General features: G+C 49.7%; 1 protein-coding gene across 6 annotated transcripts in view; it reads left to right on the forward strand.

Annotated features, from left to right (window-relative positions):
* WFDC1 (WAP four-disulfide core domain 1) overlaps positions 1–19,102 on the forward strand; it is a 28,072-nt gene extending 8,970 nt beyond the window's left edge. For 3 of the 6 annotated variants that reach the window (XM_065920439.1, XM_065920438.1, XM_065920442.1), the window contains 6 exons: positions 3,616–3,799; positions 8,299–8,382; positions 9,185–9,325; positions 15,245–15,286; positions 17,021–17,093; positions 18,688–19,102. In XM_065920439.1, the coding sequence (XP_065776511.1) occupies positions 3,616–3,799; positions 8,299–8,382; positions 9,185–9,325; positions 15,245–15,286; positions 17,021–17,079 (510 nt within the window). In that variant the 3' untranslated portion in view covers positions 17,080–17,093; positions 18,688–19,102. Of the gene's footprint in view, positions 1–3,615; positions 3,800–8,298; positions 8,383–9,184; positions 9,326–15,244; positions 15,287–17,020; positions 17,114–18,687 lie in introns of all 6 variants that reach the window. The other 3 variants (XM_065920441.1, XM_065920443.1, XM_065920440.1) reach the window with 2 other exon arrangements.
* Positions 19,103–20,705: the final 1,603 nt, after the last annotated feature.

Here is a 20,705-nt window from a genome sequence, read left to right on the forward strand (position 1 = left end):
TAGGGGAGAAAAGACGCAACAGTGGATCAATGTGTCCTCCCAAGGGTGACGGGCGGTTTGGAGCTACATAAGGCAGGCAGTGGGGAACGGGCATCGCCAGCTGAGGGCATGTGTGAGCTGAGACCTGGACCGTGTCAGGGCCAGAGCCGGGCAGGCATCTTGTGCAAAGGCCCAGAGGTGGGATCTCAGAGGGGCCAGGGCACTAGCCAGGAATGAGCGAGAGGGCAGCAGTGGGAGGACAGGAGGGAGGCCAGAGAAGTGAAGGGGCAGGGCCGTGGGACCAGCTGGGGTCTGACTCTGACCCGCAGACTCTGGCCTTTAACCTTTAACCCCCTGAGGGCTGAGAAGTTAATCTATTTATTTCGTTGATTAAAGTCTGCTCTTTCTCTTCCTAATCCTTTGTTTAGGACCCTCTGTGAGCATCACCTTGCTTGACATGAAATATTTTTCAAAACATTTAATCCTTTAATCTGGGTGCCTCAGTGAAATCGGTTCTTTATCACCCAGGGCCATCTGTTGTTCAGGCCTCACCAGAAATCACTTGGGTGATTTGACTTCTAAGGCGCTTATCTCTTTTGTTCTCTCCTAATTCTGAGAAGCGACATCTGAGTTTTCCTCAGAGAGCCCAGGCGCCTCTAAACTGGATCTCTCCATGTGCCCCCCCCACCCCACCCCTGCCTCGTCGGGGGCTGCCCTTAGGAAATCACCCACCTGGGAGGCATCGGAGGTGGGGGAAAGAGTGTCCCGTCTGATCTCTGGGTTCTGTTAAATTTCATAAATGAGGCTCGATGTGAAAACAGTCTGGGCGGAAAAGCCGGCAGTCCCTTCCCGGCCACACTCAGCATCCTCGCTCGCCCTCCCAGGGAGGCTGGGGCAGCTGTCACCTCCGATTAGGATTCCAGCAGCAGGGCCCCAACATGGGTCCAGGGTCGCTCATTCTGAAGAAAATGAACTAGGAGTTGACAGCGTGGGATGATGTGTCCTGCGTGCAACTTGGAAATTATTCCTGAGGATACAGGAATTGAGGGGTGGGGTGGGGTGGCCGAGCAGGGGTTGGCAGAAAGGCTGAGCCAGAGCTGGAAGATCCGAAAGTTACAAGGTTGCCCCTTTTGTTTGTTTGGGCTTTGTTTCTGCCAGATGTTGACTTTGTATCCTTTTTTTTGGGGTTGGGGGAGGGTGGTTCACAGTTAAAGTGGTTTAGATAAGGGAGAAAAGATGAATTCTCTGGATGCAAAGTACTCCATGTAAAACAGATAAGCAAGGGTGTACTGTATAGCACAGGAAATTGCATTCTGTATCTTTTAATAATGTATCATTTGAATCAGCCATAAATAACTGAGTCACTTTGCCATATACCTGAAGCTAACATAATATTGGAAATAACTACTATTTTTTTTTTTTAAATTCTGGGTGAAGAGGGCAAAGACCCCACTCTCCCCAGGCTGTCCTCCCCACCACACTTGGTCACTGTTACCTTCCCCTCCCAGCCCTCAGTCTTAGCCTCTCGGGGTCCCTGGGAAGTAGTTTGAGAACCACTGGTCCTTGTGACGACCCCCCACCCCCCACCCCCAACCCGTTGGTGGATGCATCTATTCAGAACCTATTCTTGGTGATCGGCCGCCCCCTACAGGGCACTGGAAGCAGTGCATGGGGTTTGCAGCCACCCTAGTGGCTGACAAATGCAGCAGACAAATGGTTTCCTGGTGCAATGCAGGAAACCCCGGTTCGATACCTGGATCAGGAAGATCCCCTGGAGAAGGAAATGGCTACACACTCCAGTATTCTTGCCCGGAGAATCCCATGGACAGAGAAGCCTGGTGGGCTGTAACCCATGGGGTTGCAAAAAGCCAGACACGATAGCTGCAGGGGACGGACGTTCAGACAGCCTTGACCTTTGGGGGCATGTGCCATTGTGCAGCTTGCCTTTTATTCATTTATTTTACTAACAAAGCTTTTCCTGTTAAGTACTTCTACTTCGTAAACTTTTTAATTGTCTTTAATTGAAAAAAATCAGTGGGTCCATGGCAATATATATATATATATAACCTATGGAAAAGAGCATGCAATAAGGAGAAAAAAGTGTTGACAATAGGAAAAATCTCCCTCAACTTCAGAACCTAATTCTTCTCTTCAGAGGCAGTCTTTGACAACAGTTGCTTGTGTCTTCTTGTATATCCTTCCAAAGATGTTCTAGGCCTGTATAAGTATGTGCATATTACATGTGTGTGCATACATACATTTTAAAACATAGGTGCAGAGCATACAAACTCTTCTACACTTTAGCTTTCTTTACAAACCACCATCTCTTGGGGGGAGTCTCTCATAAGCAGGTTTTAGTGGCTGTATGCTATTGCAGTCTGCAGCAGTACATTATTTACTTGGACATACAATGGGCAGAATTTTGAAATATATATATGTTGGGGGATTGGAGGATCAGCAGTTACACTGTTTTAGGTGGGAAGAGTAGTTCAGATAATAGCAGGTGGCGGGTGTTTTTTTCACAATGACTTACTCTGTCTCTGACTGTGTGTGTGCATGCGTGTGTGCACATGTGTGTAGGCATGTGTAAGACCTGCCCTCCAAACACCCCACCCTCAAATTCAGAAGCCGAACAGTGCTCCCGGCACAGATGGCGTCTGGTGTCACGGGGATCCAGCGTGGCTCCCCTGGTACGACTTCAGGCCTCCCAGTCCCACCTCTAAAATGCGTGTTTTATTGGCCATGCATCCATACTTCTTATATGTTAAATAGTATATCATACTATTCACTTTTTCTGAAAACATGGTGCCAAAAAGTGGGAAAATCCTGAGTCAGGCTGGCTCCATGAAAACGCACTATGGAGCCAGCACTCAGATCAAGAAGCACAATGGGGCCACTGTGTGTGCTATTGTGACATTGGGGTTTTCATTTTTCTTTTTTTTTGCTCAGTATTATGTTTGTGAGGTTTATCCAAGTTGTCTGTTGTGTGAATTTGTTCATTTTGTGTGTGATTTGTAAATTCTCAAAGTTCTATTTAAACATATGGATGATAAGGAGTATATATGTATATATAGAAATATACATGTGTACATATCTATGTATGTATGTATATGTACATATACACCCTATTATATGTAGTGAAAAGTGAAGTTGCTCAATCCTGTGGGACTCTTTGTGACCCCATGAACTGTAGCCTGCCAGGCTCCTCCGTCCATGAGATTCTCCAGGCAAGAATACTGGAGTGGGTTGCCATTTCCTTCTCCAGGGGATCTTCCTGACCCAGGGATCAAATGCGGGTCTCCTGCACCGCAGGCAGACTCTTTACCGTCTGAGCCACCATATCCATACATAAATAAATGCATCAGGATAGATGCTTGCTTAACATACAGTTCTTCTCCAGATTCATTCATCTTTTGGTTACTGCTGGGCTCACCATCAGTGAGGCCATTGTTTGTCAGTGAGCCTCACAGTCTGGGGCTCTTACAAAGAGAAAGAGCATCTTTCCTCAGTCAGAGCAACCCTCCGAGGGTGCTTCTGCTGTGAGCACGCCAGGACGCAGCAGCTCAGAGAAGCCCAGCGACTCACCCACGGCGCACAGCCCCCAGCACATCCCACTGACTCGCCTTCTCCCCGCAGGCCGAAGAGGTAGGCGGCTCCCGTCAGCCCCGTGCAGACCGGTGCCCGCCACCCCCACGCTCGCTGCCCCCTGGTGCCTGCCAGGCTGCACGCTGCCAGGCTGACTCCGAGTGCCCGCGACACCGGCGCTGCTGCTACAACGGCTGCGCCTACGCCTGCCTGGAGGCCGTGCCGCCCCCGCCAGGTAGGTTCACCCAGGCTGGGGTGGGCTGGGGGGGAGATGGGGCAGGGGACGGGGCGGGGTTGGGGGGCCGGCACCACGGGGGATCTCTCCTGCCTGGGACTACCTGGGCCACCTGGGAAATGGGAACATAGCGCTTCTGGAGCAAGCATCCAGCTGCATGCAGTAAGCACCTGCTGTATGCGGGGCTCACCTCTGCCGACAGAGAACTACAGTCCAGAGGATGCCCATTCCAGGGAAAATGTTTCCTCCTATGAAGCTGGGGGAGATTCCTCATAAAAAAAAAATCCAGATTTCCAGCTTTTCTTAAAAATACTGGCCGACATTCCCTGGGCCACCATCTGCTGCAGCCTCAGGTGCTCCTGCATGGCAGGGGGACCCCTCTAGTTTTCCAGAGACCCCCACCAGGACCACCCAGTTCACTCATGAGGCCTATCCCTGGGGTATTTGAGATGGAGACTGACACCTCAGCGATCCAGGTGAGGACTCAGACTCCAGAGTTCAGATCTGCTGGCCAGCTGGGGACCGCCTTAAGCCCCCACCTGTAAAGCAGGAACGAGAACACTCGACTTCCGGAGAGTGCCAGGCCCCGAAGTGCTTGCTCAGCCCCACGTGGGGCTAGGAGCAGGGAATCAATACCTGTTCATTGAATCCTAACGGGAATCTCCTTGGGAGAAACAGTTCTCGGGGCATCACCTTTGGAGGGAAGGCGTTTCAGATCCCTTCTGGAGAGCTTGGGGAAGGGAGGGGTAGGAAGAGAACCTGGGGGGATGGGGAGAGAAGGGGGGGTCTCCGCTGAGTAGGGAAAACATGCCCTGAGTGGGTAGGATGAGGGTAGGCAGGGGCTTTCTGTCCGTTCTGCTTGGGGCTGAGCCTTTGGAGCACAGAAGTCTGGTAGGATTGCACTGTCAGCCAAAGGCTCTGGTTCCCGTGGGCCTTCATTAGTGAGTGCCCCCCCACCCGCCAAAGCCAAGGTAAAAATGAACACACTCAGTTTTATTCAGGGTGAGGTCACAGTGATGACAAGGGATTCCGCACCCTTAATAATGCTCATAATTATAATCGGTGCTGCCTTTAAGCACTGCCTCTTGGCCAGGCTGGCTCCTACAGGGCCTTTTATAAGAAGGGCAAAATGGCACCCCTCCTGGTGGAGGAAACACATAAAAGTACACCTGTCTGGTTGGACAGGTCTCAGAGAGGTCCCCTCCTTTGGGCTGAGGCAGGGTATAGGAACTCTAGCCTTACTTGCTGCCTAGAACAGGTGTTTCTGAGCAGTGCACAAACTGAGCAACTGTCCATGACATTCCAAATAGCCTTTCCTTGCACCATCTCATTTAATCCTCACACACTCCCTTGGAGTGGAGAGACCATTTTCAGCCCTGTTTTATAGCTAAAGATATTGGAACTCAGAGAAGCTGAGTACCTTGCCCAAAGTCACCCAGCAGGCAGAACTGGAGCTTCAGTTTAGGCTTTTGACTGTGGAGAAGTGTCCACTGCCTTAGGCTCTGAGTGTAGGAATGTGGGGCCCCTGGGCCCATTTGTGGAATCCAGTCTTTCCCCGAGATACCCACATAGCTCACTTCCTCACCCTCTCAGATCTCAGTCCAGAGGTGGTCACTTTCTCAGGGGAGTTGTTGTTCAGTCGCTAAGTTGTGTCCGACTCTTGTGACCCAGTGGGCTGCAGCACGCCAGGTTTCACTATCCTTCACTATCTCCTGGAGTTTGCTCAGATTCGTGTCCATTGAGTAAGTGATGCTGTCTCACCATCTCATCCTCTGCCACCCTTTTCTCCTTTGGCCTTTCCCAGCATCATGGACTGTAGCCTGCCAGGCTCCTCTGTCCACAGAAATCTCCAGACAAGAATATTGGATAGGGTTGACAGCCATTCTCCAAGGGATCCTCCTGCCCCAGGGATTGACCCCCATCTCCCGCATTGCAGGCTTCTTTATCATCTGAACCACCAGGGAAGCTCCTCAGGGGAGTTTCCCTCTCTGTGATCATCTTTCCTCCGGCCTCGAGGCTTTCCTCTAGTTCCTTACTGCCCTGTGGCTTAAGCTTTCTTTACATCTTAGTCTAGAATATTGTGCTTCATTTGTCTCCTGACTGTTCCCCCTACTTGAAGGTCAGCCCTATGAGGCAGGAAGTTTGATTTGTTTCATTCACTGCTATATCCCCACGACATAAAAGTTACTCAGTGAAGGGTGGACGAATCAGTGAAAGCCTGGCTCTCACTGGCCAGCAGGAAGAGTCAGCAAAGTATTAGTCGTAATAAGAATTATAACAGTAATGTTTAGTACACGTTGTCTCACCCTTGGTACTCTTGACCTTTGGGTTTGGGGTGGGGAGTCAGGGACTGACCTGGGTGTTGTGTTCATGGGCTGTTGAGTGGCACCCTGGCCTCTCCCCACTAGATGGAAGTAGTAGCCCTCCCACACACACACCGGGACAACCAAAAACAATCTCTGGACTTGACTAGATGTTTCATCTGGGGGCAAAGTCGCTCCACATTGAGAACAGCTTGTCTAACAAGCCTAAGCAGCTTACACACTTCCTTGCAGTCTGTTTGTAAGTTCCCTTTCTCTCCAAAGCAGACCCTGAGATAACATCTTGGGTGGAGGGAGTTTATCTAGTAGGTGATCCCAGAAAGTTCTAGTTGGAGAGCAGAGAGGCAAGACCCTGGGCTTCCAAGGCTTAAGGGTCTGCACTTTTATGGGAGGCCTTGACCAAATTTCAGTATTCCAAAAAGTATGTCAAAGTGTGGGCTTCTCTGGCAACTCAGTTGTAAAGAATTCACCTGCAAGGCGGGAGATGGGGGTTTGATCCCTGGGGTTGGGAAGATCCCCTGGAGCAGGAAAATGGCAACCCACTTCAGTATTTTTGCCTGGAGAATCCCATGGACACAGGAGCCTGGCGGGCTACAGTCCACGGTGTCGCAAAGAATCAGACAAGACTGAGCACACAGCACACACATAGCTCAGTGTGTATGTTTCCCCATGTAGGATGCATTAATACATTTCCTGTCCAGTGGAAAATAGCATTGAAAATATATTTTCTAACATTAAGCCTGAGGTGATGGGGAAAAGGAGGGAAGAAACAGAAGACTGGAAACAGAGATCTGGAACCATGTCACCCCCTCTCACCTGGAAGTTGCAAACAGCTGGTCTGGTCTGTTGTTTCCATTTCTACACCAAGAACAACCATCTTATAACCCCATTGTACTCTTTTAAAGAAAAAGCTAACCACCATTTTTACCAGTTTCCATCTACGTGCTCTCAAAGGCACCAGACAGCACATCAGTCTCTTTATTTTGTCATGTTTTGGAGTCAGACCAAAGCAGAGGCCAAAAGCAAATGTGATCCCAAACCAGTTTTATTTGATCTCCAAAGCACGTTTTAAAAAAAATTAATTGCCAACATTTAAAACCGAGTTTATCTTTAAAAAAAAAAAAATACAGACTTAAAAGTTTAAGAAAAAGAAAAAGCCACCCAAGGACTTCCCTGGTGGTTCAGTGGTTAAGAATCCAGCTTCCAATGCAGGAAACATTGCTTTGATCCCTGCTCAGGGAACTAAGATCCCCATGAGGCAGCTAAGCCCACGCATCACAGCTGCCGAGCCTGTGCACTCTGGAGCCTGCGTGCTGCAGGGAAGCCCCATGTGCTGCAACCAAGACTCGATGGAGCCAAATAAATAAATAATATTTAAAGCAGCACACCACCCAGAGGCTCTGAGAACACTGGGAATGGCTGGCCAGAGCTGACCAACTGCTAAGCCGTTGAGGCAGAACAGTCTCCAGTTGGCTGTGGTCCTACCCAGCCTGCCTTTCTCCCTTATTCTACTTCTCTGTCCCCAGAGACATTTGGGTTTTCAATCCCTGTTTGGGGGTTTGAAGACCTTCCAGTCTACTACCTGGTCACTCTTCCTGTTAAAAAATGTATTGGTTAGAGAACAGGCCGTAAGGCTGTAACTAAAAGACCCATAAACCAAGGGGCCCAGCCTATTAAATATTTCCTTCTCCCTTGGATAAAAGGCCTGAGTTGACAGATGGTCCATAGCAGGCAGGTGGCTCTGCTCCACAGTCACCCAGGGACCGAGGTTCCCTCTGTCTTGTTGCTCCACGTGGTCTAAGTGGCCCCCAGTCTGCAGGTTGCAGGAAAGAGAGGGTAGGGGACAGACAGGCATCAATGCAAGGGCAAGACAGAGAGCTGCATCATCACCTCTGCTCACATCCCATTGGCCAGAACTCAGTTTGCATGGCCATACCTAGCCACAGGAGCTGCTGGGAAATGTAGTCTCCAGCTTGGCTACCCAGTGCCTAGTTGAAACTCAAAAATCTGTTACTAAAGGGAAGAGGTGAATTTTTTCAGGAGAACCACGTTGTTTTGTTTCTCCTTCGGGAGGGTCAGTGTTTCTTCATGAGATGTGAGTTCCCCCATTCCCAGAGGCTGGGGCACTTCTCGGCTGCCTGAAGAGGGCATTGACGTAACCATGCGTTATCTTGTCAGTTTTAGACTGGCTAGTACAGCCGAAACCTCGATGGCTTGGGGGCAACGGCTGGCTCCTGGATGGCCCTGAAGAGGTGTTGCAAGGTACCTGTGGGGTGACGCCCAACCCAACGGCACAGCCAGGGTCCCCCCTTCTCAGGCTGCCCCCAGAAAACTGAAAACCGGGGCAGCCTCTGCTCCAGGAGGCTGCTTGTCCTCAAATACCCAGCCTTCTTGAGCTATCCCCACCCCCATGGAAGAGTATGACCGGGGCTTGGCCAGGATCTCAGAGTCTCCAGAACACCGTAGGGATTGACTCTCCCTGGGACTGGGGGCCTCCTCCTGGGTGGAGAATTCAGAGGGGGTGGGGTGGGGTTTTCAGATCCTTAAAATCACCGTATGGGTTCATTGTTCCCTGCCCATGAGGCCTCCCTGGGGGCAGGGGTGGTGGAGGACGGTTTCTGAAAGGGACAGGCAGGCCGGGGGTCTGGACCACTGCAGGGCCGTGGGCGTGAGTGAGCACCTTGCTGTGTGCAGCTGTGCTCTGCAGCTCTGCACACACACACGCCTGCACCGCCGTGTCCACGAGGGTGTGCGGCTGTTCCTGGAGCCCAGTGGCTGTGCTTGTGGCTGTGTGTCTGAGTATTTGTGTAACTGTGTTCATGAAGGTGTGTGTGACTATAGATGTGAGTGTGTGTGTGCAGGATGTGTTTGTGTGCGTGTGCGTACGGTTGCAGCTATATGTATGTGTGCATGTGTGTGTGTGTGTGTGTGTGTGTGCCTGTGTGTGTGTGCGTGCACGCAGAGACCCCAGGCACAGCCTGGCATCTGGGTTGCAGAGAAGAGGCAGCCCCTCTGCCCCGCTGGGGGCCGCCCCTGAGCCCCCCGTGTGTCCCCCGCCCCGCAGCAGAGGCCTGCAGCACCACCGAGGACGGGGCCGAGCCGCTCCTCTGCCCCTCAGGCTACGAGTGCCACATCCTGAGCCCTGGTGACCTGGCCGCGGGCATCCCCAACCGGGGGCAGTGTGTCAAGCAGCGCAAGCCAGCAGGTGAGTGCAGACACCAAGTCCCACCTAGCCCTCCCCGGAACTCCCCCGTGGGAGACCATCCCAGAGGAAACCCCGACCTCTGAGCCTGTCCCCACCCTCCCCTGCCCCTAGCCACGACCCTGCTCCAGGCCACTTTCTCCCTCCTCATCTGCACAGGACGAGGGCACAGCCCAACTCACCACTTCCTGCCTGGCTCACCTTGGGGTCAGTTGTTTCAAATCTCTGAGCCTCAGTTGCCTTATTTGTAAAATGATATCACTTCATGTTGGGTTATGGGGTGATGGAAATCACATGTGTGAAGCCAGAGCCGAGACAAGAGATAAGAAGTGCTCAGTAAACACTGGATAATTTACTTCTATTAATATCTATCTATCCATTATAAATTGCACAATATTTGAGTTGTCCAAGAACCCTTAACTTCCCCCTGCTAGGACCCTTCAGTATGACTTAATTAATATTTGTCTTTGGAGACAAGTCAATAAATAGTTCAGTGAAGGGCCTGAGGAGCGTGGCTTTAGTTTGCATGCTTTCCTCTGGGGTGAGGGGCACGGAAGACGGAGCAGGGGGGACTGCTGGGGGGACCTGAAGCCTCTCCTGTCTCATGTAAGGTGTAAGGTTGAGAAGTTAGGCGTGGAATTTTCCAGGACTATGTGCAAGGGAAGAATCAGGCAACTTTGTCAAAGTTGAGCTCATTGGAGCCTTGAGAACACATTCTCCAGGCCCACGTCCCCACTTCAGCATCCCTCAGCCCTAATAGCTGAGGATAGCACCTCAGTCAAGATCAGGATAGTCACAGTGACCCTGTTGGCCCAGAGGACCCACCACATGCATTTTCTGCCAAAGCGTTTTTCCTCTGATTTGATAATTTTCTTTCTCTGAGGTGTCTCTGGAAAGACATAAATGTTAAATCTCTTATACATTTAGCATTATCATCATTGTAAATAATAAAATTATGAGGCACGGGACTGTTGCAGGTATCTTGGTTCTTGGAATTCTGAGCTCAATTTGAAAAAAAAAAAAAAAGTTGCATGTAACAGGTTCATAACCAACCGGGAATCTGAGATTTCTCCTTCATCCCACTTGCTGTTAGGCATATTAATGGGTTCTCCAGCCAGACAGGCCACTTAGCCGCTCGCTGCTGCATGTGGCATGTAGCCAGCCTCTTCAGGTCTCACTTTCCTTATCTATAAGCTGGGCTAATAATAGTTAAGCTGGGACTTCCCTGGTGGTCCAGTGGTTAGGACTCCATGCTTCCAATGCAGGGCTGCAGGTTTGAGATCCCTGGTCTGGGAACTAAATTCCCACAAGTTGCAAGGCACAGCCAGAAAAAAAATAGTTAAGCTACTTCACAGACTCTTTGAAGAGCCAATGAGTTAATCCATGTAAACCACGTCTGTAGTTTCTCAAGCACAGATCTGAATCCGTTCTCTTTTCCCCACTGCTGTCTGTAGACACCGCATTGCACCGCAGGTGGACCGGGCCCCCCACTGTCCTCTAGATGCACAGCCCCAAGGACAGGCCAGCCTGTTCCAGAAGAGAGCTGGTGGGGGCGAGGGCCAGGGAGGCAAGTCAGGAGTCCTCTGAGCTGAAATGTCATTTTTATAACCAGAAAGGCCTGGAATTACCGGGCCTTGCTTATCACCTGATCGCACTCATTCAGTTACGTGATCTCCAAGACCAGGGTCAGTCAAACAAGTTCAGACCGGTTCTCAAGAAATCAGATTAATTCAAAGAAGACCCACTTGGAGGATGGAGATCAGCAAAGGGACATTCAGGTGACTGCACAGATGGTTCCTGAGGTTGATGGAGGCCACCGTGGGTGCTCCCCTAAGCCTTAGTGCAAGCCTGCAAAGGGAGAAGTGTGACCACAAGCAGCGGCGAGTGTGGTTAAGGCTGTAGGCCACACGACGTGTATTAACTGAACCTTAAAAACATATTCCATACAGAGTCACGTGCGCTCAGTCACTCAGTCATGTCCGACTCTTTGCGACCCCATGGACTGTAGCCCACCAGGCTCCTGTGTCCATGGGATTTTCCAGGCAAGAATACTGGAGTGGGTTGCCATTTCCTTCTGCAGGGGATCTTCCTGACCCAGGGATCGAACCCGCGTCTCCTCCATTGGCAGGCGAGTTCTTTACCACTGCACCACATGGGAAGCCCCTCCAGTGTACAGTAGATGCAGACAAATACCACTTACATGCGGTACCTAGAATCACTGAGTTCATAGAGTCAGAAAGTACACTGGTGGATGCCAGGGGCCAGGGGTGGGGGTGGCATGGGAGTGGGGTAAGGAGTTAGTATCTAGCGGGGACAGAGTTTAAGAGGGAGAAAAAATGGGGAGATGATGATGCTGAGGGCTGCACAACAGTGTGAATGCACTTAGTGCCACTGAGCCTGCAGTTGAATATGGTTAAAGGAACGTGAAAGTGAAGTCACTCAGTCGTGTCCGACTCTTTGCGACCCCATGGACTGCAGCCTACCAGAATCCTCCGTCCATGGGATTCTTCCAGGCAAGAGTACTGGAGTGGGTTGCCATTTCCTTCTCCAGTAAATATGGTTAAATAGTATGTTTTATAGCATGTGGCTTTTACTACAATAAAAAAGCATTAAAAAAATAAAATATTTTCTGAAATTTGAAAAGAAAAACACCATATAAAAAAAACTGCAGGCCACTGAAATGGGTCTCAAACCCTGTGGCTTTCTTCCTAGATGACCCTGGGCAGCTAATCTAACTTCTCTTAGCCTCGGTTTCTTCATCTGTAAAATTGAGCGATTGGGGGGTCCCTATAGTAAATGCTTCTAGGGGTGGTGATGAGGCTTGGATTGGAGAATACTTCTAAAGCCCTCAGGTCAGCGCCTGACAGAGTAGGTCCTCAACAAATATGCGCTGGGGTCACCTGCCTTCAGGAAGGGGGCTGAGCCTGTCCACGTGTTCCCCGCCCAGAGGAATGATCGGAGCCTTCTGGATGGAAATGTAAATGAAATTTCCCCTCACCTCGTCCCCAGAGGGCCGTCACTTAGCAGTAATTGTTGATAATTGTACAGGACTTTGGAAACATCTTAAATTCCAACAATGTCCCTTGGAGCAACAGTCTCTGGGAGGAGAGGGGCACTCCCATCCCAGGATAACCTAGGAAGACGCCTCTGGTTTTAAGTTTTTTTTTTCTTTTTTTTATATTTGGAGTAATTTCTGACTTACTGAACAGTGGCAAGGACAGTCCCTTGGACCCTCCACCGTCATTCATTAGTCATTACTGTTTCTTTCATCATACTTCCCTGCCTCTCCCCTCAGCCCACACCTTCCCTCTGGATAAATCTGCATAGGTGTTTGGGGGCACTGTCTGAGAATAAATTACACCTCTCATGCCCACACCTAAGATGCAAGCCTCTGCTGAGCGCTGGCTGCCGCAGGGGGCTGAGGGCCATTCCGAGTTCAGTCTGGACCCTGACATTGGGTCTTTCTCGAGAGGAAGATGAACATGGACACAGGCCGTAGATCTGATTTCTCGGAGAGCAGAGCTGGGGTCCTCAGTGCATATTTTATTTATTTATTACAATAAATAAAATTACTATTTTATTACTGAAGTCTAGCTGATTTACAATTTTGTGTTAGTTTCAGGTGTACAAGCACAGTGATTCAGATATATACATGTATATTTTATACACACACACACACACACACACACACACACACACTTTTTCAGGTTGTTCTTCCTTATAGATTGTTATTGGCTTGTCCTAAATATTCATTTGGATTTTTCTGTAACATCTTAAGGAAAAGCCTGGACTAATATTTTGGCCAACCCAATACAAAGTATTTAGCAGGGTTCCTTGTACCATGCAGCAGGTTCTCAGTGGTTATCTATTTTATATATAGAAGTATGTACATGTTAATCCTAAGCTCCTAATTTATACCCCCTCCCCAGTACATCTTCTAAGTGGCTTCCATGCCACTATGAGGCTGATGGGTCTCCACGCTCCCCTCTGACAATATGACTTCACTGATGCTGCCAAAAGATAATGTGGTCATGCAGTCCTGAGCAGGGGCTCAAATCAATTGATTTCGCTTGTTAAAGTGACACTTTTGGTAAACATACCCGGTGCGAGGAGGGGGTCCATTTCTGCATGGATCACAGTGTCCTTCCCTTGGCATCAGGAACTAGAATCCATTCCCAGGGAGAAGGGAGGAGCAGGAATGTTTCAGAGAGCCTTGGGCCTGGAAAAAAGCTGTCATTTGCTTGGGAAATTGTGGTAAATAGTAGTCATTGAGATTGCTGATAAACTGTCTGCCAGAGGGTGTGGATCGGTCCATTGGTTCTGTCGCCTTGAACAGTAAATGTCAGTGCTGGCCATGAACACCCTGATGATGGTTAGGATGTCCACAGAACAGAACGATTTTTTATTGAGATGTGATTGGAATATTAGTTCCAAGTGCACAAATGTGATTGCCCTGGTAGCCATCAGAAAAGGCTCATGTGGAAGGGGAGGGGTGAGCTGACCAATGGGAATTAAGTGTGAGCTGGCAAGATTTCTCCACTCTACCATGTTACATTTCCCCAACTCCCACCAGAGAGTGTTTCACTGCCGTGATAGGGTAGGGACTGTGCAAGGGGGTGGAGTGGTTGACAGTCAGCAGTCGGTATTGGGTGGTGGGGATTCTTAGTAATTTGAGACAAATGAAATTATCAAGAGTTGATCACTTTTTACACACAAAAGTGGCTGTTTTGAGTGGTTCCTGATAATCTTTGCTGCAAGTCTATGTTTCCACTGAAAGCATTTCTGTTAATCCTCATGATAACTTAAGAGGTATTGATTTTATGCCCATTTCTGGTGAGAAAACTGAGGCTCCGAGTAGGTTAGTGAGCAGTGAAGTTTCATAACTGAGTTGTTTTGTTTGCAGTAATGACTTTCATGTCTCTTTTGAACAGACTCAAAAACTGCTATTTGCTTTCCTTGTGAATGTATTGTGTAATGACATTTGCTGAACAATATTTTGAAATTTGCTTCCAGTTCATCTCTTAAGAGAGTGGTTCTTAAACTTTATATTAGAAAAAATACTGAGGGACGTCCCTGGTGGTCCAGTGGTTAAGACTCTGCACTGCCACTTCAGGGAATGTAGGTTTGATCCCTGGTCAAGGAACTAAGAGCCTACATGCTGTGTGGCACGGCCAAATCAAAACCAACAACTTAATTTTAAAAAATACTGAGAACCCAACAGAGCCTTGTGTGGGTTCTGGCTATGGACATTTACCATATTCAAAAGTAAAGCTGAGACATTCCAAATATTTGGCTGATTCATGTTGATATAGGGCTTCGCTGGTAGCTCAGCTGGTAAAGAATCCTCCTGCAATGCAGGAGACCCCGGTTCAATTTGTGGGTTGGGAAGATTCCCCTGAAGAAGGGAACAACTATCCATTCCAATATTCTGGCCTGGAGAGAATTCCGTGGACTGTATCGTCCAGGGGTCACAAAGAGTCTGACACGACTGAGTGACTTTCACAGACACAACACACACAACACATGTCGATATATGGCAAAAACCACCACAATATTGCAATTGTCCTCCAATTAAAATAATTTTTTTTAAGTGACAATGATGAACTCACTATGGGGTGAACAGAAATAGTATTTTTCTTAATAATGGTTCTGTTTTCCAACATACACACAAAATGGGCAGAGTGGCATGGTTTTACATATTTGCAGTTGTAATATGTGTATTCAGAGGACTGGATCTTCATGTCTGCATCTGCATTTGATGGGCTTCAGTGTCACACGTAACATAGCTTCTGAAAAATTCCACCATACACTTGTGAGAGAATGAGAGTGAAAAACACAAATCATTTCTTAGCACTGTTATGAAAATAGTTTTGACCTCATAAACTCCCTGAAAGGAGCTTAATCCTCTTATTTCTTTTCCAGATGGTCGATTCTTACGACAGAAATTTTACAAAGAATATCCAGGTAGGAGAAGGCCCATTCTTTCCTTGCAGAGGGTACTGAAAATGGTGGTGGGTGTTTCTGGAGTGAAGAAGAGAAAGAAGCCCCATGGGCTGTCCTGAGAGCGCCAGTCTGAAGCTGCTATGAAGGAAAATGACTGTATTCCACCTGGTGGTTCTTATGCCATCAGGTGGCCCTTTGGGGGTCAGATGCTAGGAGGCTAAGAGGCTTCTGTTGTGCAAAATCTCTCCTCTAACTTGAGCAGTCCTCCCCGTGGGGTGGGAGCCACTCCAGGCTGCAGGCTGGGACTGGGGCAGCGGCTTAGGGATGGCTTATGGGGACAAAGTGGCAACTAGGATTGGGGAATAAAGGAGACACCCTGTTGTCTGATGGTGGGCAAGAGGGCTTACAGCAAACACAGCTTCATGCTAAACATCAGAATGTAGGACTTGACGTACAAAAGCTCCTCCTACTTTCATTCAGGAAATTGAAAAATATGGTTGACACCATCTTTCCAGCCAGTCATCCATCCAGTTATCCAAGGATCCATCCATTCATGCAATCATTCACCCATCCAGTCTTCCACCCATCCAACCATCCAGTCTTCCATTCAACCATTCAGTCCTCCTTCCATCTTTCCATCCATCCATGCCGTCTTCTATCCATCCAGTCTTCCATCCATCCATGCCGTCTTCTATCCATTCAGTCTTCCATCCAACCATCCAATCTTCCTTCCATCTTTCCATCCATCCATCCCATCTTCTATCCATCCAGTCTTCTATCCATCCAGTCTTCCATCCATCTACCCATCCATCCATCCTGTCTTCCACTCATCCATTCATCCATCCAGTCTTCCATCCATCCTTCTAGTCTTCCATCCATCCACCTATCCATCCATCCTGTCTTCCACTCATCCATCCATCTGTCCTTCTGTCCATCCAGTGTTCTGTCCATCCACCCAATAATCCATTCGATCATCCATCCATGTGTTCTTCCATTCATCTACTATATTTTTTAAAGAATTGACAGTACATATTTATGAAGGGAAGGGTACAACAGAGGATAAAATGGTTGAATGGCATCACCAACTCAATGGACATGAGTCTGAGCAAGCTCCGGGAGTTGGTGATGGACAGGGAAGCCTGGCGGACTGCAGTCCATGGGGTAGCAAAGAGTCAGACACAACGGAGCAACTGAACAAACTCTTTATTCTGTGCTGGAGGTTGAGGCTACATTTGTGAATATGGCAGATCCAGTCCATGGCATCAGGCAGCTAATATCAAGCAGGAAATCACAAAATGAATAAAGTCCAAGTGGTTATTTGGTGACGATGGTGATCAGGACCACTGAGGTCACATTCAGGACACCATGAAAATAGACGGGGATGTCAGGGAAGGCTTCCTGAGGAGGGGACACTGAAGCCCAGTGTGAAGAATAAGAAACAGCAGGCACAGCATCAGCAGATGTGACAATCGTGAGGCTGAAGCAACTCGGCCATCACAGCAGCTGAGCACGTCATAAGCACAGGGTCGGGGCAGGGGCAGGCAGGGAAATGTCAGGAGTTGAGGGCAGGCTACACAGGTCGGGGCGGCCTGGGGAGGAGGGAGAATGGCTGCAGGTGGGGACCGAGCGACCTCATTTGGGGGAGGAGAGGGGTCAGAGCCAGGCTGAGGCATTTAGAGTTAGTTTGGCTGCTGAGCTGTGAGCACCTGAGCAGGAATCCACACACCTGCCCTGACTGCCCGATTCTTTCCACAGAGGGTGCCTCCAAGTATGTGGCAGAACACGGACAAGGACAGCAGAGGCACTTTCAATAAAGCGACAGCGGCGGGTAAGCGGGAGGCGTGATCGGTCAGTGACAGCGGGGGGCTTTGGGCAACCAGGCATCTGAGGTCGCTTTCGTCACGAAGTTGACTGATAGGAGGGCAGGAAGAGGGCTGACCTGTGGGAAGACTGAAAATGCCCCTGTAACTTCAAAGTGAACACGTGAGCGCCTTGGGTGTAATCAGCAGTAGAAGTTTCCAGAGCCCGTGACTCTGAACCCGAGGACCAGCCTCGCCTGTGACTGACTTTGAGTTTCGCAGCAGACAGCAGACACGCCCTCTGCTGCCACGTGACCTTGGTCGGCCGCGCCCTCCCTCTGCCGCTGACTGTCCACGGCCAGCCCTCAGGCACGTGGCTTCACCGTCACTGGTGGAAGTCTCCAGGGTGCAGACGTGTGCCAGGGGGACGCCGTGGATAAATCAGGGCTCCCGTTCCCAGGGCTGACATCGCACAGGAGCCCAAGCCCGTCAACCAGCAAGATGGGCACGGCCTGCAATGGTGTCCTGAAGGGCATTGGGCAGACGGGCGACATGAGGCTGGGTAGGAGGGGACTGCTTCAGGGGAAGGTCAGGGAGGTGAGCAGGTAACACCGGAGCCAGCATCTGACACGGGCACCCAGGCAGAGGGAGCCAGACGGGCAAAAGTCCCAGGGCAGGAAAGATCTTACTGAGGAGCTACATGGAGGCCACTGGGGCGGGAACAGAGCGAAGGTGCGGCGGCCGGCACCAGAGGTGACCGGGTGAGAAGGCACGGCTACACTCTCAGGCGTTCTCCAAAGTGAGATACAGGCGGATGCAAAGATCCAGTAAAACCGGAACACCCACCCAGCGCTCTGAAAGCTCAAGCCTGTGCATGGTAAACAGAGCCCCCTGAAAGCAGGTGATTTACCCTGAATGTCCTTGAAGGGCAAACATCAGGTTTCAGTTTCCAGAATCTTCAGGTGTGAGTCCTACAGGAAAAACTAGAGCCCGTGGGGACTGATGCCAACATGTCTATTACCTGCTGATGACAGGAATAGTCCTTGGAGTGGCTCTGACCCACTTGAGTCTGTGAACCTCACATGGGGAAGTGCTGGGACCAGTGGGAAAGAGCAGGGCAGTGAGAGACGATGTAGGATGCCTCTTAGGGACCAGCCAGCCAGAACTGGGTTTAAACTCCTGCTCTACCACCAGGTGATCTTAGGCTAATGTGTTCCCCTCTCCAAGCCTCAGTTTCCATGTCTGTAAAATGGGAGTGATGAGGAGGGATGCATTAGGAACTTAAATGAGATGGGAGGGGAGATCAAGATGGCAGAGTAGGAGGACTGGGAGCCTACTTGCCCCCACAAATGCATCAAAAATACATCTGCACGTGGAGTGACTCACTGAAAACACACTGGAAACTGGCAACAAGATTCTAGCACAACCAAGGTTGTCAGAAAGATCCACATGGAGTCAGATAGGAAGGTGGAACCCAGAGAGACTTAGTGGTGAGTCAAGAACTGAGTCTTAGCAGAAACTGGCATTTTTCTGGTGCTTCTGGTGGGTGAGGCAGAAGTGGATGACACATACTTGTCACCTGTTCTTGGGTTCATGTTCATTCCTTCATTCTTTCCCTTTCAGCCTGTCTGCAAGAACATTCCTCCACTTTCTGCTGAGCCTCAGAAGTCACTGGGTAAAAAATGATTTGACCCCCGAGGTCATGCCCAGCCTGAGAGAGCATGACCCCAGCAGTGTTTGGAGACAGGGCCCCTGGCTCTTAGACCCGGCGTGGCCCGACCTGGCAGGGTGACTTCGTGGGAGCCACTCACTAGCTCAGGTTCCTGCTCTATTGTCCTGGAAATGAGGCCCTCGTAGTACTCCCCTCACCTTGCCACCCCCAGATCTGCCATGGGAAGAAGTCACTGCCTTGGGGAGCTGCGTGAAGGTCAGTGTCTTGGTTGGCACAGGTTTCTTCCAGGTTTGACTCTGGGAGACATGTACCCATCCCGAATGTTCTCGAGATAAGTCTGCTCATCATAAAATGGAAATGAACTCACCTGCTCATGCGTGATTCATAGTTTTGAGCACCTGATGACCTTAAATTGGATGTGCTGGAGCTGTGGAATCTGAGGGTTGGAGGTGGTGGTGTGACAGGAATGAGCTGTCTGCTCAGCTCTGCTTCTGGACCCCTGGACTATCGGGGCCACATGCATACCCTGTCGGCGTGGATCCCTCTGAGGCAGACCCTGGGAGGAGGATTGGACTTATTAATTAGGAAGTGATTTTAGCAGGAAGGTTCCTGGGGAGAGCTAGCACAGCCGTACCAGGTGATGTAAGGTGGTCCTGCAGAGGGTAACTTTGGTGAGACCCACCCCCCCTCATGGTGGTCCTGGAGGCAGCCTGCTTCCCCTCAGGACTGGCTCCAGCGGCCGCACCCATCACGTGCTCAGAATGGTCTTACACTTGGTTTAACAAAGGTGGGCAAGGGGCCGCATGTTCGTTTTGCAAATGATTCAATGGGTTTGAGTCCCTCTGTGGAGTTGGTCCCATTGGAGGACAAGGGAACTGAGCCCCGCTCAGTGGTGGGGTAAGGGCCGCTCCTTGGAGGATGGGTCGTCAATTCCAGCGGTAGCCTGGAAAGGCACCCCCAGAGAATGCAGGCAGAGCCCTGGGGGGCATCTGTTACAGAATCCAGATCTCAGCCGTGACTGCACAGAAGTGGACACATATCCAGAGGCTTTGGGGGGAAGTGAGTCAGTTCACCCAGTAATACCCCCTGCCTCCGTAAGACAGCCCCATGGTGACTAGTGGGTCAGTGGTCAGTCATTTGGCAGGACTTGACCTTTTGAATTCCAAGAGGGGCTTGTGTGGAGACTCCTGAGTATCCGTATTTTATTTTATTTATTAATATTTTCAGTTGGAGGATAATTGCTTTACAATGTTGTGGTGGTCTCTGCTGTACATCAACTAAAAAAAAAAAACTAGGGATAAAACTACCATATGACCCAGCAATCCCACTGCCATGCACATAACCCTGAGAAAACCACAGCTCTAAAAGACGCATGCACTCCAAGGTTCACTGCAGCACTATTAATTTATTTTTAATATATATTTATTCACTTGGCGACGCCGGGTTTCCGTTGCAGCCTGCAGGATCTTGCATCTTCGTCATGGCACGTGGAATCTTTAGTTGTGGCTTGAAAACTGTTAGTTGCAGCTTATGGGATCCAGTTCCCCGACCAGCGATGGAACCCGGGCCCCCTGCCTTGGGAGCGTGGAGTCTTAGCCATTGGACCACCAAGGAAGCCCCCCACATTTTAAAAACAAGTATCTCTCCTCAGCCTCTCCACTGACCTTCCCTCACCTAGGTCCACACTCTTTCCCCCACCAAAAGCCATATGCTCTTGGAAAACACCCAAAGTCCAGTTTAAAGTGGGGATTGATGACTGATGGGCCTTTTTTTTTTTTTTTCTTTTTGTCATTTCTGAGCATCGGTGCATTTGTATTGCTCAAGAATTATTTTGATGCTTTCTTTGTTTCTGTGTGTGGAACATGAGGGAAAAGCAGTCAAGCGATTCATGTCAAAGTTGTGTGAAGTGTGCCTTTGTCGCATTGGCTGGGGGCGGTTTGGACCTTCCCGTTGATGGAAAAGGAAGATG

This window comes from Muntiacus reevesi, chromosome 2, assembly GCF_963930625.1.
Source record: "Muntiacus reevesi chromosome 2, mMunRee1.1, whole genome shotgun sequence".
Classification (NCBI taxonomy): domain Eukaryota; kingdom Metazoa; phylum Chordata; class Mammalia; order Artiodactyla; family Cervidae; genus Muntiacus; species Muntiacus reevesi.